The sequence below is a fragment of the Mus caroli genome, chromosome 1 (genome assembly GCF_900094665.2).
Source record: "Mus caroli chromosome 1, CAROLI_EIJ_v1.1, whole genome shotgun sequence".
Taxonomy (NCBI): Eukaryota; Metazoa; Chordata; class Mammalia; order Rodentia; family Muridae; genus Mus; species Mus caroli.
Window position 1 is genome coordinate 60,578,426 of NC_034570.1, and position 17,989 is coordinate 60,596,414.

The window sequence follows — 17,989 nt, forward strand, 5'->3', positions numbered from 1 at the left end:
GCATCCACTTCTGTGTTTGTGAGGCCCCGGCATAGTCTCAAAAGAGACAGCTATATCTGGGTCCTTTCAGCAAAATCTTGCTAGTGTATGCAATGGTGTCAGCGTTTGGAAGCTGATTATGGGATGGATCCTTGGGTATGGCAGTCTTTAGATGGTCCATCCTTTCTTCACAGCTCCAAACTTTATCTCTGAAACTCTTTCCATGGGTGTTCTTAAGAACACCAAGAGCCTCTATATATTTTATAGAGATCCATGTCCCTAGACCAAAAAGTTCTTTGAAGATTATGAACTGTTAGCCCTATCTTTATACATGGCTTCTGCTGAGATGATTTTTGCTTACAGATGACTTTACTCACAAATCAAAACCACAATATATTTGACAAAAATTTTGGCTTTGGCTCACACTATGGCATGTTATATAACTCTTCCCCAACTGGAGATGAGAATTTCCCAGTTAAGTTCTAGTTCCTTTTTACCTAACAGGTCCTCACACAGTTACCTCTTTCTCTTGTAGTTTACCAGAAGCAGGTAGAAGAAACCAGATCAGAAGTCTCCCTAATTTGCTTGCAAATTTCTTACAGTAACTATCTAGATCCACTGCTCCAGCATCCAGGTTAAAGTGGGCCTGCCAGATAGCCTAGGCAAGGAGATGAGGCTCCAACATAGTGAGAGCCCTTGTCTCAAGGAAATAAGGTGGGTAATAATAGAACATCTTCTATTATTGTTCTGGTCTCTGTAAGCATGTCTACCCTCACATTCATGTGCAAGCACCTCCCCCACACCCCCACCCCGCAAGCACCACACACACACGCCTTCATCTCTTTGTTTTCCAAATTCTAATGTCTTTTCTCTTATAAGAACATTTATCACTAAATTTAAGGTTCATTTTAAGTCCAAAATCACCTTGGTATTAAGTTTCTTAAATAAATATACAAAGACCCTATTAGTAAATAAAAGGATGGCATTTGTATGTCATCGTAAATCAGCAGCTGAGGAGCTTAGCTCTAGAGTATGGACGTCACATCAACATGGCTGCAGAGTTGTTTTCCTGAGAGGCCTAAGAATGAACACTTGTGTGGATTCTTCTTAGTTACTGATAGTTTTTAATGATCTTTGGCTCTAGATCAGTGCTTCTCAACCTGTTGGTTGCTACCCCAAAAGGGGCTGCATATCAGATATTTACATCACAAATCATAACAATACCAAATTACAGTTATGAAGTACAAATGAAAAGATTTTATGATTGGGGTCAGCATAATATGTGGAATATTAAAAGGCTGCAGTATTCTTTGAATCACTTTTCACATGCAAATGTCATTTACCTTAGAAGCATTCATCTGTGTCCAGTTTTACCATTTTTAAAAAGCACTAGTTGTTTTGGCTTAGAGCCCCTCATGATCACCTCTGCAACAAATCTATTTCCAAGTTAGGTCACATCTTAAAGTATTGAGGGATTAGAATGTCAACATAAGTTAAATTGTTGGGGTCACAATTTAATCTATAGTTCATTCTCTTAGGTACATGGGCATCTTTGGGGATCAAAATCTTAATATTAGTTGTTTAAATGTTTTATTCCCATCTCTGCTCCCACGCGTATATTTTTTTTAAAGTCACCTATCCTGTACTTTATACAGTAAAGATGCTCCCCCTGCCCCAACCTAACCCCTGGCGTTTTGCAAGATTTGTCTTTGTCTTTTAAAATTGGAATGTGTTTTAGATATTAGGTAATGGATGGATGGATGGATGGATGGATGGATGGATGGATGGATGGGTGGATGGATGGATGGATATTCAGGCCGATTATTTTCCTACCTTTTTACGTGTTTGGTTTGTTGCCATTAATTTTGGAAATTTCTCATTATTTCAAATATTTTTCTTTTGTCCTATTCTTTTTTGATATTCCAATACATATCTGACACTGAAACTACCATCTGAAACTACCTCATAGTTCTGACATGTTCTGTTTCATTTTTAATATTCCTTTTTCTGTTTGAATTGTTTCTAAAGTTTCAATAGCCTCTGCTCTATATGTGTTGATCTGTCCTTTGCCATATCCAGTCTGCTGATGAACTCACCAGTAGCAAACAAATTTCAATGTTTTACATTTTTAGCATAAACCTTTGGTTCCTCTTCATTTTTCTTCTCTTTATATTACAAGCCTATTACGTTCTTTTTTAACTTATATACTAAAGACCCTAATATACTAATATTCTTATACTATACCATAATACTCTTAATTAAGATTTTTCCATATGACAAAATATGACCATTTCTCATACTTGAGGTTAGTTCTAATAATTGTTTTATCTATTCTTCGTAATATGCCTTGGAGATTTTTGTTAAATACTGAGCATGATTTACCATGTCATAGGAGGTAAGTGAACCTTTTATTATTCTTATGTTATAGAAACTAAGAGTAATAATTGCTATTGCTATGGGTACCAAATACTTCAGAATATCACTTTATTAATATATATTCATCGGAAAAATATGAGTTAATTATGACATTCCTATGTACATAAGATATTCTTTGATCTTATCTGTTCTCTTTACCCTCTCCTGTTCCCATTCTTGTCTCTTAATGATCCTCTTTCTCTTCCCAAATAGTCATACTTTGTTTTCAACCTTTTTTTAATAAAAAATAAAAAAATCTAGATTCTAAATATGAGAGAAAACATGAGACAAGCAGTTTTCTGGGCCTGTTTCTTTCTTTGTTTGGTTTGCTTTTACTTAACATGATGATATCTAGTTCCATCTTACTTTCCTGCAAATGATATAATTTGTTTCATTATGATTGAATAATTCACTCTGTGTGTGTGTGTGTGTGTGCCCATTAACACCTGTGGAAAGACAATCACTGGGATAGGCAGAGATAAAATTAATTTTCTTACCAGTATGCTGACTTCAGATGTATGCCTAGGAGCTACGGTAGAGCATGAGATTATGCTATTTTTAGTTCTGGATCACATATTAATTTGTCATATTTCTCAATATCACAATCAAGAACAATTATTCTGTCTGATCAACACTCATGTTTAAGTTAGAGTTATACACCCCTGCAGCTGGCTTTGATAACTTGGATGAAATATTTTCTGATTGTTCAAAAATAAAATTATAAACTTCTGACAACAGATAGGAATGGTTGTTGTACTTTTAAGTCTATGCAGATATTCTATTCTACAGTCTCTTCAATCCTCACCCCAGGATTATTAACCACTCTCTATTCTTGCCAGTCATTCTTTACTTTATCATCCATTCTGTATTTAACACCCTGTCCTGTCTACCTGCCAGTCTATATTTACTATGTGTCATCAGTGGGAAATCATGATGCATGTACTTTTTGTTTTGTGTTGTCTTGTCTTGTTTTGCTGTGAGACATTGTCTGATCTAGGCCACCATAGCTTGGAGCTCTCTGTGTGGCCCAGGATGACCTTGAACTTTTCATCTCTTGCCTCTACCTCCCAAATGTTGAGATTGCAGGTATGTGCCAATATGCCCAGTTTTATGAAATCCTGAGCCTCAAACCTCAGGGGTTTGCAAATTACCAAACATTCATATATAGCATTCATAAAACTTGGGTTCAACTCCCAGCAAAGTCATAATCCAGGCACTCTAGATATGAAAACAGGAGGATCAGTTCAAGACCATGCTTGGTTTACTAACACAGTAAGTTAAGGCCAACATAGTATACATAAGACCTGTTTCAGAAGGGAAGGAAGCTGGGAAGCAAACAAACAGGAAAGCAGGAATAAAGAAGGGAAGGAGAAATTATGGATTTTGATACTCAAATATTCCTACATATGGCCAGAAGAAGTTTATTCAGCTAGCTCCTGAATACTCTAACAGGATTCCGTATTTTCTTCTAATGCTTCTGTGGTTCTAGTAATCCACGCTAATCTTAGACCTTTTATTCACCTGAGCAAATATTTCTAAGACAAACATGTAGAACATTTTAGTATTACCTGTATATTTTAGAAATCACCTTGACATTTAATTTTCTTACAAAGTTAGTTTAATTTACTTACAAAACAGCAACATACTGTAATTTAATGACAAAACAGCAACCTACATTTGGTTTTTTGGGTTTTTTTGTTTTGTTTTCTTTTTGTTTTGAAACCAGGGGTGCAGTTTATAGCTCAGTATAGAGTGCAGGTTTAGCATGCAGGGGGCCACGTTAAATCTCCAGCAAAGAAAACAACAATTATTTCTTTAAAAAACAAAATAAGAGAAATTTCAGAATACTTCTTTGTTTAAAAAAATGCCAATTTTATTATCGGTATGTTATCTAATTTATAAACTGTATCTCTGTATGTAATTATTCTAAGTATCTATGTATAACTCACATCCAGTTGTACTCAAAAAATACTTGTAGTGAAATCTTTCTTCATGATTTCCCAAATGCAGCCTTACCTCAGGAGTCCAGTAAAAAGTGGGACTCAATCTGTAGAGTTTTCTCTTATGGAAACTTTGAAGGGGCCTTGTTCGGGCAGCTGTACTCATGATAGCCAAGGATGGAGATTTCAATCTTGTCCTGTCTTTTCTCCTTTTCTTACTGTGCTTCTGATTAAGTAACCAGCTACTGGAGGAAGAGAGCTCATCTAAATTCTCTGAAGCACTGAAATGTATGAAATAATTGGAGATGGGGGTAAAATAAAATGAACAAAAGCACAGAAAGCTAAATGTAAATTTTATGGTTTATTATGATACAAGAGCATTCAGTTTTAGCCAATTTTACTATAACAATAAGTAAAATAATTGACATTACTGGAGAATTACATAGTAAAAAAATAGAAATAATCTGAATTTTCTGCTGCAAAATACACATCTTCAAAGCTAAAACTTTGCTTAGTATAAAATTAATATTCCTTATAAATCATTAATTCACATCCAACACAGTTTTAACAATTTATGCCAGTTTCTTCTTGCATGTCGGTGAAGTACATCAAAACCACTCATCCTTGCACCTTTCATTACTCTTAACTAAGCATACCAAATCTTAGTGAATTCTCATACAGCTACATCCTATTACAGTTTAGATACAGACATACCAACTATAAAATAATGAAAGAAACTATGCATGGAAAATATAGTTTTATAGTTATACTTTATATGAATTTTAGCATTATATTTAATACTTGTGAACTCAAGTTCCTGGAAATTTTACCAACTGACTGAAAACTTCATAATTATGTTATAATAATTATGTTACAGATCAAGAGAGAATTATCGTAGGGTATCTTTAGTCCCTTAATAGCCATTTGTTACCCATCTCCAAATCTGATCTGGTTTTATTTTGAATAGCAGTAAAAAACCTCTGTAATATATTAGTAATTAAGTTATTGCCAGACCAATGGGTTCCACCAATGGGGGAATAATGTCAAGGGACAGCCCCTGAATCACTACCAACCGCCCCTGTGTTGCTGTCACTGTCCTACCTGAGTGAGTCTCCAACCCTGTATATGGGAAAAGTTCCTTGATGTTTCTGAAATTGTTTCTACATTTTCTATTGTTTCTATATCATGGAAGGCAACCTAAATCTGTCTCTGGATGTTAGGAATTTTGGAGAGTTATGTGGACACATCTGACTTCATTTACATTGTATATTGCATATTATAATAACATACTAACATAAAATATATAATAAATTATTTACTGATATAAAGTAAGCTTTTCACACACAACAGGTTCCAATTCCAACTTGATTTATGCAGGTCAGCACAAATTGATTGAATAGTCTAACACGTGGATTGGAGATGGGCTAGGTAGACTCAAAGTGACAAACTGCCTACTAGCTAAAGGGTGATACAGTTGTAGTGGATTATGGCAGAGCATTCTGTGACCACTCAAAAACTGCTGGCACAACTACAGACTATCCTTTGCTTCATTATAGTGGTATCTCCATATCATTAGCCTTGCAAATTTGCTTGCTTCTAGCATGTATCTGATAAAATACTACATCTGAAGAATCCCACAAAGGGCAGAAAAGCTGAGTTAACCCTATGCCAGGATGGACACACACACACACACACAACTTCATTGAATTCCTTCCTTTCCTCTATCTTAATTCACCAATATTCCTCTATTCATTTTAAGTTTGGGCATAGAAGGAGCTACTGGGGATTTAAGATACATTTCTTTCTGAGAAACCAGCTATTACTGCTTTATCATGTAACTTGTGACAAACTTGCTCCAAATTCCTTGTTATTTCATTAATGTTGACAAGCACCTAGAAACACTGAATACAGGTCTCCATCTGGTTCCTTTATCTCTGATATATCTGTAACCTCCATTTGGAAGTAACAATATTACTATATTGCTCGTAGTCAATATGTAAGTTCTAAATAATACTATTTGGCTTAAGAACTATTGGTGTTTGTAGGTAAATATAAGTTACGGTTGGTTTTTCTGTTAGCTAGAGAGATAGCTCAGTCTGTAAAACACCTGTTGAGGAAGCACAAGAACCTGAGTTTGGATCCCTAGCACCCTTGTAAAACCCAAGCACAGCAGTGCTGTGCCCCTGTGTTTTATGCATAACCTCAATAGTGGGGCTAGGGACAGGCTTAGATGGAATCTAGAACTCAGCAGAATGGATTCACTTCAGGTTCATGAAGAGTGCTTGAGGAAGACACCCAACGCAACATGCATGAACATAAGACAACAAGAACATATATCATACCCCAATACATTCATACCCACACAAAAGATACTGTTTTCTACAATAGAAATATTACTTTTAAATCATATTACAGCTACTGTAAAAATATTCTTCTAGAGTAAATGAAACAAAACATTCAAGAATGCTGGTATAAGCAATGGCAAACCAAACAAAGAAGCTTGGAGAGTATGTCAATGAGAACAAAACCAAGAATTAAACAGGCAAGACAGTAACTGTAATGCATTAAACAAATATCTCACTGATATTTGTAGCAATTGGTAATAACACAAAAGCTGTCACCTAAAGTCTTTTGCCAGTCCAAGTGACACAGGTTAGTAATGCTAGTTACTCAAGACACCTTGGCAGTGAATCAAACTAAGTTCAGGCCTGCCTGGGATATAGGATAAGGCAAAATCTGGCCTAGGCAACTTAATGAAACCCTATCTTAAAATGTAAAAAGTACAAAGTGCCAGGATCACAGATAATGGGGTTTTTGTTTGTTTGTTTAGTTTTGTTTTGTTTTTTAGTATAGAGCCAAATAAAATGTGGCTTTTAACTAGTTAATAATTGAGATGTAAAGACTGTCAAACACTTGATCTAGTTCCAGAAGTATAAGTAAGAAAAAAAAAGTGGTGGTGTACATCTTTAATTCCTCACTCACTTGAGAGGCAAAGGCACACTCTCTGAGTTTGAGGCCAGCCTGCTCTCTAGAGTGGGTTCCAGGACAGCCAGGGCTACACAGAGACCCTGTCTTGAAAACTGAAACGTGGGAGGAGGAAGAGCCTAGAATATATATCAATATTTACAGCACTTGCTTAGAATGTGTAAGACACAGTACAAAATAAATATTTAAACTATAGTCTTTTAATGAAAAATCGACTTAGGAGACTTACTAAATCCCAGTTATGCTGCTGTTGCCTAGTATCATGGAGATCCTGCAGCTCTGGATCTACAGGACCAGCCCTTTCATGTGCCCCAGAGGTTTACAGATAAAGTAGACTTTAGGGTTGGCCAACTCGAAGCCGTAGCCTGGGTGGTAGCTGGGATGGTGAGTGTTCCAGCTCTTCCTTTCCTACAGCACCAGGGCAGAAGGCAGACACCTAGAACTAGAGCACTGCCCCATGTATACAGAACATTTGAAAGTGAAGATGTGTGGAGAGAGGGAGATACTGTGGGACACGCTTTAACACTACAGCTTCCACAAGATTTGTTCTATGCTTTGTGTTTGTTTTTGTTTTTGTTTTTTTGTTTTTTTGTTTTTTTTTTATTTTGGAGAGGAGGTTTGCAAGGACAGAGGGTAGATACGAGGGGAGAGAGATGAACAGCACTTGGATACATAATATGAAACTAACAAATTATCAGTAAAAAGTTTTTTTTTAAAAAAAAACAAGATTATCTAAAGGATGAAAAGTTGAATGTGATTAGGAACTTGGTAACAATAATAAATTATGCTGTGTATTTGAGAAGTAGAGTTAGGAGGTTCAAAAACTCAAAACTAAGGTAACAAAATATGATAAAGAATATCACAAAAATATACACAACTGTTTAGTGTTAAAATAGTGGCCTCCAAAATTTGTTTTTAAAATATTTCTGAAGTGAACAATCATGTCAGAAATAACTTAGATGAGTTAGCAAAATATTGAGATAATTAAGCCTAGAAGTAGGAAGCTTTCTATGTTCAATGGAGAAAAAAAGAAACTGATAATTATAGAATTATTTCCCTCTGGATATTACCTTCAAATGAGACTTTTTATTTCTTTTTATAGTTGTTTTTGAGAAAAGCTTTTACTATATAACCCAAAGCTAGCCTCAAACTTACTATCCCCGAGGTTGGGGATAACAGGCATGTACTGCATCGCCTGCCTAAAGAGTATATCTTAATCTACTTGGACTTGAGCTTTATACACTGGATCGAATAAAAGAGAAAGTGGGAGAGAGCCTTGAACTCATTGGCACAGGGTGGGGCTGTTTCCTAGACAACTCCACTGACTCAGGGTCTAAGATCAAAATTTGATGGATGGAACTTCATGAAACTGGAAAGCTTCTATAAGGCAAAGGACACAGTCCATTGAAAAAATCAGCAGCCTATGCATTAGAAAAAAAACTTCACTAACTCGACATGCAAAAGAGGGCTAATATCCAACATATATAAGGTGCTCAAGAAGTTAACCTTAAAAAAAAAAAAGCCAATAAAAAGTGGGGTGTAGAATTCACAACAGAGGACTGCCGAATGGCTGAGAAGCACTTAAAAGAAATGTTCAAATCCCTAGTAATCAGGGAAATGCAAATCAAAATGACCCTGAGATTCGACATTACACCAAGGAGAATGGCTAAGATCAAAACCTCACGTAACAGCAGATGCTGGCGAGAACATGGAGAAAGGAACACTCCTCCATTGCTGGTGGGATTGCAAGCTGGTACAACCACTCTGGAAATCAATCTGGAGGTTCCTCAGAAAATTGGAAATAGATCTACGTGAAGACCCAGCTATACCACTCTTGGGCATATACCCAAGATGCCCCACCATGGTAAAGGGGGACATGTCCCACTAATTTCATAGCAGCTTTATCTGTGATAGCCAGAAGCTGGAAACAACCCAGATGTCCCACAGTGGAAGAATGGATACACAAAGTGTAGTCCATTTACACAACAAAATAATATTCAGCTAATCATGAGATTTGCAAGCAAATGGATGGAACTAAAAAATATCATCTTCAGTGAGGTAACTCGGATCCAAAAGGATATGAATGACATCTACTCACTAATAAGTGGATATTTGCCAAAAAAGTAAAGTACAATCCACAGAACTCAAGATTAACACACAGAAGAGCCCAAGTGAGGATGCCTCAATCCCTCTTGGGGGGAAGAAGAAAGCAATAGTGGGGAGCAAAGTGAGGAAAGCAACTGGGTTGGAGAGGGAAGGGGGAGGGGAAAAGAACAAGATCAGGTATTGGAGTGCGGGGAACAGGAGCAAAGCCCCAAGGACCAGCAGAATGAATGAAAATATGCAAGCATGGGAGGTGGGGGAACCCTCTAGAATCAACCAGAGACTTGGTAGGTGAGATACACTCAGTACTCAAAGGGAGAGAACTTAAGTGCCCAACAGTGGGCAGAAGAAACTTGTAGTCCATGTCTAATAGAAAGACAAGGCATCCGGTGGATGGATGGGGTTGCCATCACATAGTCAAAAACTCTGACCTAGAACTGTTCCTGTCTAAACAAACTGCAGGGACAAAAATGGAGAAGAGACTGAAGGAAAAGATGGACCCAAATTGGGATCTATCTCAAGAGATGACTCCAAGGCCTGACAAGTATTACTGATGCTATCGTGTGTGTATAAACGGGCCTAGCATGGCTGCCCTCTAAGAGGCCCAACAAGCAGCTGAGACAGAAGCAGGTATTTATGCCCAACCAATGGACTGAAGTCAGGGACCCATGTGGTTGAATTAGGGAAAGGCTGGAAGAAGTTGAGGAGAGTGGCCCCATAAGAAGACCAACAATCTCAACTAACCTGGACCCCAGATATCTCTCAGAACAAGAACACTAAGCCACCAACCAGGCAGCATACACTAGCTGGTACAAGCTCCTCCTGCCCCACAAAACATATACAGCAGAGAATTGCCTGCTTTGACCTCAGTGAAAGAAGATGCACCTAACCCTGGCGAGATTTGAGACCCCAGGGAGTGGGGAGGTCTGGCAGGGTGGGATAGAGAAGAGGTGAGGGAGAGGAGGAATGGGATGAAGAACTGTCAGAGGGTGTACCAGGAGGGGGATAACAACTGAAGGTGATTTAAAAAAAAAAAAAAAGACATCTTAAAAGCATGACAACTAAACAAAAACCCAAAATGCAGAAAGCCAGTGATTGCCAGTCAAACATTATTCTTTATCTGTGCTCAGAAAAACCTAGGGTTTTCTATCGTTTGAAATTTTGGAAACATACACAAAAAGAAAGTGGGGAGGAGTTAAGGAAATAGGGAGCCAGCTTCACAAGCATTAGAACAGGATTTTGGATTGCTCAGAAACCATGAGAGAAATATGGGATGACTATTTACCTGTAAACTCAGCAATAGCATGACAATAGACAACAGGACTGTCCTTGCAAGCTAGGTCTACCTGGTAAAGATTCCTTTCCCAAAAGGTGAGAGGTACCGGAAGGCCAACCCCTAAAGTTGTCCTCTGACATTTATAGGCATACTGGGCACATGGACACATGGGTACCCACATGTACCACCACATACAACTAAAAGAGAAATCACTTCAAACCCTGCCTACTAAGATGAAGTACTGTTTTCATTAACATTTTACTGTATATCCCTCAAATATTTTTTCTAAGAAATGACTGTAGAATACATTTTGTATTCTCATTTTGCCAATTAATAGTGCAAAACAAAACTTCTTATATAATTACATATTTTCTAGACATAACCTCCCTGAGATAAAATTATGTTTTCCACTTCCATCATTAGAGATAAAAAGGAAAAGAAGCCATTTTACACATGAAAGTAACTCCTACTGGCACTACTCTTTAAGGACACAGCGGGAAAGGTTTATTTCCCCATTGGCATCACACATCTAGCTAATATGATTACTGTCATATACAGAAAGCACTGACTCAGAAAACACTGCTATCAAACAACACTCTTGGAATTGGGAAATGACTACTGAAACATCCTTATGGTAACATTATTTCTTTATGTTGTGATTATTTTGACAACAGACCTTGGTTTTTAAATTATGACACCCATTTAGAAGGAATGGTTTCATTTACATGAGATAATTACCATTAATGAAAATAAATAGTATGGTAGTGATTCACTAGAATTTAATTTCATACCCCATTATGGAACTCATTAAGACAAAAAATAAACCACAAAATTTAGACCTTGTTTCAAATAGAAATTTACTTTCTCAGAGATAATACCCAAGGATGTCATTAGAGCATCGTATGTTCATTTCAGAATAACAGTTCTAAAAGCGTATAACCACCTCATTGACAGAATGGAATCCTCAATTTTTTGAAGACTTAATAATACTTATATTTGGTTCTTAGTGCCATGATTAATAAGGTAAAAAATAATTACAATTATACAACTCTCAGATGGTGCCCTTAAATAATAAATGAGTTAGAAATCAATAACACATGTACAGATAAGTTCCCCCCAAAATAACAGTGATTTTGAAGACAATATGAGAAAAAGTCATCAAGTACTTATAAAAATGATTTAAAAAATATATATATCATAAATAGTAAGTTTTATATGACCCACCCCAAAAGTTATCTTAAAAAATGGCTAAACTTTTAAATTTTAAAATTCTTCTATAATATGCAAAGTTATGATATAATGTAAGGTAAAGCTAGAATGAGTACATTTTGAGAGAACTAAAATGTTTTATGTGTGAAAGTCCTGGTATAACATTTCAGCTACATAGAATGCAGCTAAAACTCACAAAAGGCCTCATTGAACCAAAGAAGGTTTCAATGTTTGCAGGCCTTCTTGCTTACTCAAATTCCTTTTGAGAAGCATTCTCTTCCTTTAGAATTTTCCTTACTACAGTACAGATATTTCTTCTGCTTTGAATTTCTTGTTTTCTTTGAGATTTTTCTTTTGAAGTATATATATATATGTGTGTGTATACATATATGTTTGAATGCTTATGGAGAGAAGAAAAGGATCTCTTGAGTCGGGTTTCTTTGAGCTGCTGTTAGGATCAGGAAACCTAATCCCCATGATAGGGCAGCAAGCTCTGGAAACTGCTGAGCATCTCTCATGCATCACTCTTTGTATGTTCTAATCCGGAGGCAAGTTAGATGAGAAGCAAAACTTGAAGGAGATAGGCATGAAAGCAACAGGGTACTGATGTGACTATTTCAGAATTAAAATAAGAACAATCTCTCTTTTATTTTTATTCTTTGATACAAGATCTACATCCCAGAGGAGCATCATAACCCTGATCCTCCTGCCCCAACTTTCTCAGTGCTACAATTAGAAATGTGGCCCTTCACATCCAGTTTCTATCATACTGGGAATGGAACCTAGAGCCTCATGCAGGCTAACACTGTATCAACTGAGGTACAGCCCCAGTCTACCCCCCAATGTTTTTTTAAGAATGTCAGTTATCTGCAAAAAATTGCAACGCATATTGGCATGGTGTGGGTCCTGTGTCTACCAAATATCTACATGCTAAGAGTTGGTAAACAGGCTGGCATTAAGGGAGGTGGTAGAATCTTTAGCAGTAAGACAGAGAAGTTCTTGAGTCATAAGAGGTATGACCTTCTTGAGAGCCCAGACTCTGTGTCTTCCTTTATGCTCCCTGGTTCCTGATGAGAGGACTGCTTTTTTCTACCAAATATGTTTGCCATGCTGTGCTTTCTCATTGCCAGCCGCCAACTGACTGTGAACCTTGAAAACTGCAAGCCAGGATAAATGGATCCTAGTTCAAAGTTGATTATCCCAGGTATTTTTTCCTATACTGAAAGATGACCAACAAATATTTCATACATTCAGTATTCATTCCCATTCATAATATGTCATTTGCTGATCCAGGTGTTCAAACTAAAACAATAAACCACAATTTAACAAGACAAACCAAAGAAATCCTACTATTTTGAAGCTTATATAAAATCCAAAACAGAAGACAAAAAAAGTACATATGTAAAAACATTAACAAAACAAATCCCAATTGTCAGCTGATATTCATGACCACTCATGAAATAACTTGACTGTTCCCATGTATTTTCTTTTAGTAGTAACTAAATGTAGAGTTTCAAACATGCTAAGCAAATGTACTATAACTGACCCACATTCTCCAGCTCTTGCAATGCTGCTGCACCAGCTTTGTAGGTGAGTAGAATGAAAGAAATGCATTCCCGTGCTTATTTTGACTATTCTCTTCCAGTAATATAGAAAAAATACGCAAGGTTATGATGCTACTAGCTAGCTAAACTGGGATTAGCTGAACTTTCTAACTCTAAGTTTTGAGTTTGGTTTTGGTCTTATTTTTACTTATGAGTATATATGTGTGCATATATCTTGTGAGGGTATGTGAACATATTAGTACAGGTGCCTGTGGAGTCCAGAAGAGACTATCATAGTCTGTGGAACTGCAATTACAGGATGTTGAGAGCCATTTTGCTTGGATGCTGGGAACCAACTTCAGATCCTATGTAAGAGCAGTCTGTGCTCTTGCCCACTGAGCCATCTCACCAGCCTGTTTGTCTTAAGACAGGGTATCACTGTATGTCATTTGGCCTTAAATTACAATCCTCTCAACTCAGCCTTCCAAGTACTAGGATTGTAGGCATGACCTACCATGCCTTAGTGGCTCAAAAATGACATTTTTAGCAATCAAATTTTTCTTTAGACCATTTTATCAGCCTTTAAAATTATGTATTTATCTGAATGATTATGATAGCATCATTGATTTCCTCAACTGGAATCTACTCTACCACAAGATCAATGCCCAGATCCAGTTTTGTTCAAGATTATATACCAGTGCATAATTACCATATGATCATCAAATATCTGTAGATCATATGTGAAACATATATACATATATATGTATATATATATATACACACACACACATACATACACTAATATAGTCATGGCTACAAGCATAGTTTAGATAAGCAAAATGACATAGAAAATATATTAGCCTGAATACAATATCCATTCATCATTTTATGAGTCAACTTGTAATTGACTTTCACTGTGAATCCACAAACCAGGATTCTTGTAAATGAGAATATCATAGCTGCCCAAAAACCAGCAAGACTTACATTCCAATTAAGTCTCAATGATACAAAGGATGACACTCAAAAATTAAGTAAAACCAGTAGAAAACTATTTTAATGATAGAACCAGGCATAAATGACAGCATAAAGAAAACTGGAGAAATATTTTAAACCATGATTTCAATATAATCAGAAAAATTAAAGAGAATTTTTTTACTTAAGACCAATGTCATTTGAGAATGGAATGGCTACTTAATATGATTTTCATTGCGATATGCATATTCTACTTTGCTATACTGGAAATTTCTTAATATAACTAATACGATTATGAATATAAAAATCAATGTAAAATTCTAGTGATATATGCCAATGTTCTGTGCCCACCTCTTGATCTATGTCTTTTTAAGTTACAATGAACTGGAGACCAAGGGAAAAACTATACCAAACAGAAATCATGGAAACAAGGCAGTACTTGCAGAGCTAATACTATCCATGGCGTGAAATCATGGTAACAAGGCAGTACTTGCAGAGCTAATACTATCCATGGTATGAGTTTCAGAAGCACTAAAATTCCTAGAAATGTACCTCCTCATGGGAAGCTTTTATGACTGCATTAATTCCATGAACTCTTTTGTCTAAAACTACCTATGACCCACTGATTGGACTATTGTAGTCCTTAATGTGGAAGAAAAATGGTTGTATTAGGTATTGATCAACAAAGTCAAAATAAAATAAGCCAAATTCAGAAACCAAACTACTCCAGTGACACCTACCTTCTGGAAATGCCATTAGCCAGACATCTGTGGCTACAGGATTTGGAAGAGAGGGGTGATGAAGTTGGAGACAAGTTGAGAGGGGCAATCAAACTGTTAATGATCTCAGTCAACTGTGCACTCTACAAAGAAACAGTTAACACTTTAGTGTAGCTAAGCATCATGAAGATCCTGAATTCTGTCCTGAGAATACTTATATTGTATTTATTGATTTACACATACTGAAGAACTCTTACATCACTAAAATGACGCCTATTTAGTCATAGTGTTTGTTTTTTAAAAATGTGTTCCCATTGGCCTACTTTCTCCATCAAGACCTCACCTTATGACCAAATTACACATCTATTGGTTAATCTGCTCAGGATCTAAATGATCCAATCTCCTCTCAAGGACTGGGATTATGACCTAGGGACTAATGCTGAATGCATGTGACTTTTGGAGGAACATTTCATATCTAAATCTTGCCAAGCAGTTTAAGAAGCAAAAATGTATCTAAAGTTATTTCATAAAGCAAGAACTCTACTTACCTGTTTCTCTATGTTTCGAAGAAGTAGTGTAGGGCTGCTTGGTGACATCTCAAAATCGTGTTCTGGTAAAGGCTCTTCACACCTCTGGGGAACCTGAGAATTCACTGAAGTGTTTAATGAAACTGCTTGGTTTGAAAACTGTATTTGTTTTTTCAAAATGTCTTTTGGAAGCTGACATTCTTCTAAGATCACTATCCCCTAGGGGGTAAAAAACAGTAAAGTGATCACATCCTACTATCCTCATAGGAAACATAAGAAGAAGAATTGAAAATATAGTTTATATGTCTAAAAAAGCTGGCTGATTGGGCTGGGAGAGATGGCTCAGCAGTAAAAGTGTGTGCTATTTATTCTTTCAGAGGAACTAGTTTGCTCCCAGCACCTGTCAGGCAGTCTCCAACCAGGGGCAGTCTCCAACTCCACAACTCCAGCTCCAGGGCATCCAACAGACTGTTATGGCCTCTGTGTGTGGTATGCACAGGCGCGCGTGCGCGCATGCACACACACACACACACATGGAAAATTTTAAAAACAGTATATTTTATGCCCTGTGTGATTAGACCTCTAAGGAAAGATAGTAGACTAGAAACTGCCTCTATGTGTCTATGCCATAGTTACAGAAAAGTGCCAAGATTTAAAAAAAAAATAAATATAAGTAAGTAAATAAATAAAAGGCCTTAATCCAAAGAGAAAAGAGGGAAAAGAGCTTTGGAAATCCACCAAAAAAAGTGATAGAGCATCTGAAAAAAAACAGCAGAGAAACAAGTGATAGACTGAAAAAAAAGGAAGACGAGCCACACAAGTAAGCCAAGCCAAAGAAATGAAGAACCTCTATAATGAAAACCACTGGAAAAAAGAGGTAGACATTACAAAATGGAAAGACACCCTTGCTTGTGGGTTGTTAGTACTAACATTGTGAAAATGACAGTTTTGAAGAAATATATTTACAGATTCAGTGCAATCCAAATCAAAATTCCAATCTCAATCCTCACAGAAACAGAAGGCATTCTAAACTTCATATGGAATCACAAGATCCCAGCTATCCAGAGCAATTCTGAACAAGAAAGGAACAGTGCTGCAGGGAGTTCAATTCCAGATTTGAGATAAACTACAGAGCCACAGCAGTAAACACAACCTACAGACACAAACCAGGCATAGGGCCAATGGAACAAAATGCAAAGACCCAGATAGGACCACATCTAACTTCAGCCACTTAATATTTAACAAAGAGACCAAAAACACACGCTGGGGTAAAAAAAAACATCTTCTCAAATAGTTCTGAGGAAATTGGATGACCACATGGAGAAGAATGGAATTAGGCCCATTTTTTTTTTTATCACCTTGCTTGAAAACTATAAGTGGATCAAAGACAAACATGAGATCCAAAACTACTAGAAGAAAATATAGGGAGTGCCCTACATGGTTGGGGGTAGGAAAGGTCACCATTTTCCCCAAGAAGCAAGGCTTCGATTGTTTAGTGAGATTTCACAGAAGCAACAAGCCTCTGCACAGCTAAAGAAAGAGCCAGGTGAAGAGGAGGACCACAGAATAGGAGAGACTCTTCACCAGCTATCTGACAGAGGTTTAATATCCACAACATAGAAAGAACTAAAAAATACAAAGAGGAGTCTGTGACATGAATGGAGAGTTTTCAAAAGAAGAAAAAATTACTAAGAAATATCTCAAAAACAGTTCACCATCCATAGCAATTAGCAAAATCTAAATCAAAACTTTGTGATTTCATCTGATCCTAGTGAGAATGGCAGGAATCAACAAACAACCTACATCAAACACTGGAAGAGATGCAGGGAAAAGGACTCGTTTACTGCTTTGGGTATTGCAAATGGGTACAGGTACTGTTGAAATCAGTGAAGAGAACTCTCAAAAGGTTAAACAATATATATATTGTATGACTCAGCTATACCGCCCCTTGGCATATGCCCAAAGGGTTCAACATCCTACTCCACAGAAATTTGTTCAGCTTTGTTCATTGCTGTTCTACTCACGATAGCTAGGAAATAGAAACAAAACATAAACCAAAAACTGGAAGACCTACTCCTTGATTCTAAAATGACTAGAATAACCAAAATAGTATAATAGCAGTATAAACCTAGGCAGACGTATAGAACATAGAACAAAGAACAGAGAAATAAAGTATTTGCATATATGGTCAAATGACTTTTGAGAAATAGTGTCAAAGCCTGGCATGGTGGCGCAGGCCTTTAATCCCAGCACTCGGGAGGCAGAGGCAGGCGGATTTCTGAGTTCGAGGCCAGCCTGGTCTACAAAGTGAGTTCCAGGA

At 36.9% G+C, this 17,989-nt stretch overlaps 1 protein-coding gene across 9 annotated transcripts in view; it reads right to left on the reverse strand.

The window, feature by feature from the left end:
* Kansl1l (KAT8 regulatory NSL complex subunit 1 like) overlaps positions 1-17,989 on the reverse strand; it is a 91,715-nt gene that overhangs the window by 33,836 nt on the left and 39,890 nt on the right. For 7 of the 9 annotated variants that reach the window (XM_029476685.1, XM_029476690.1, XM_029476681.1 and 4 more), the window contains exons 4-6: positions 15,691-15,888; positions 15,164-15,285; positions 4,411-4,615 (exon numbers count right to left, since the gene is read on the reverse strand). In XM_029476685.1, the coding sequence (XP_029332545.1) occupies positions 4,411-4,615; positions 15,164-15,285; positions 15,691-15,888 (525 nt within the window). The remainder of the gene's footprint in view (positions 1-4,410; positions 4,616-15,163; positions 15,286-15,690; positions 15,889-17,989) is intronic. The other 2 variants (XM_029476692.1, XM_029476682.1) reach the window with 1 other exon arrangement.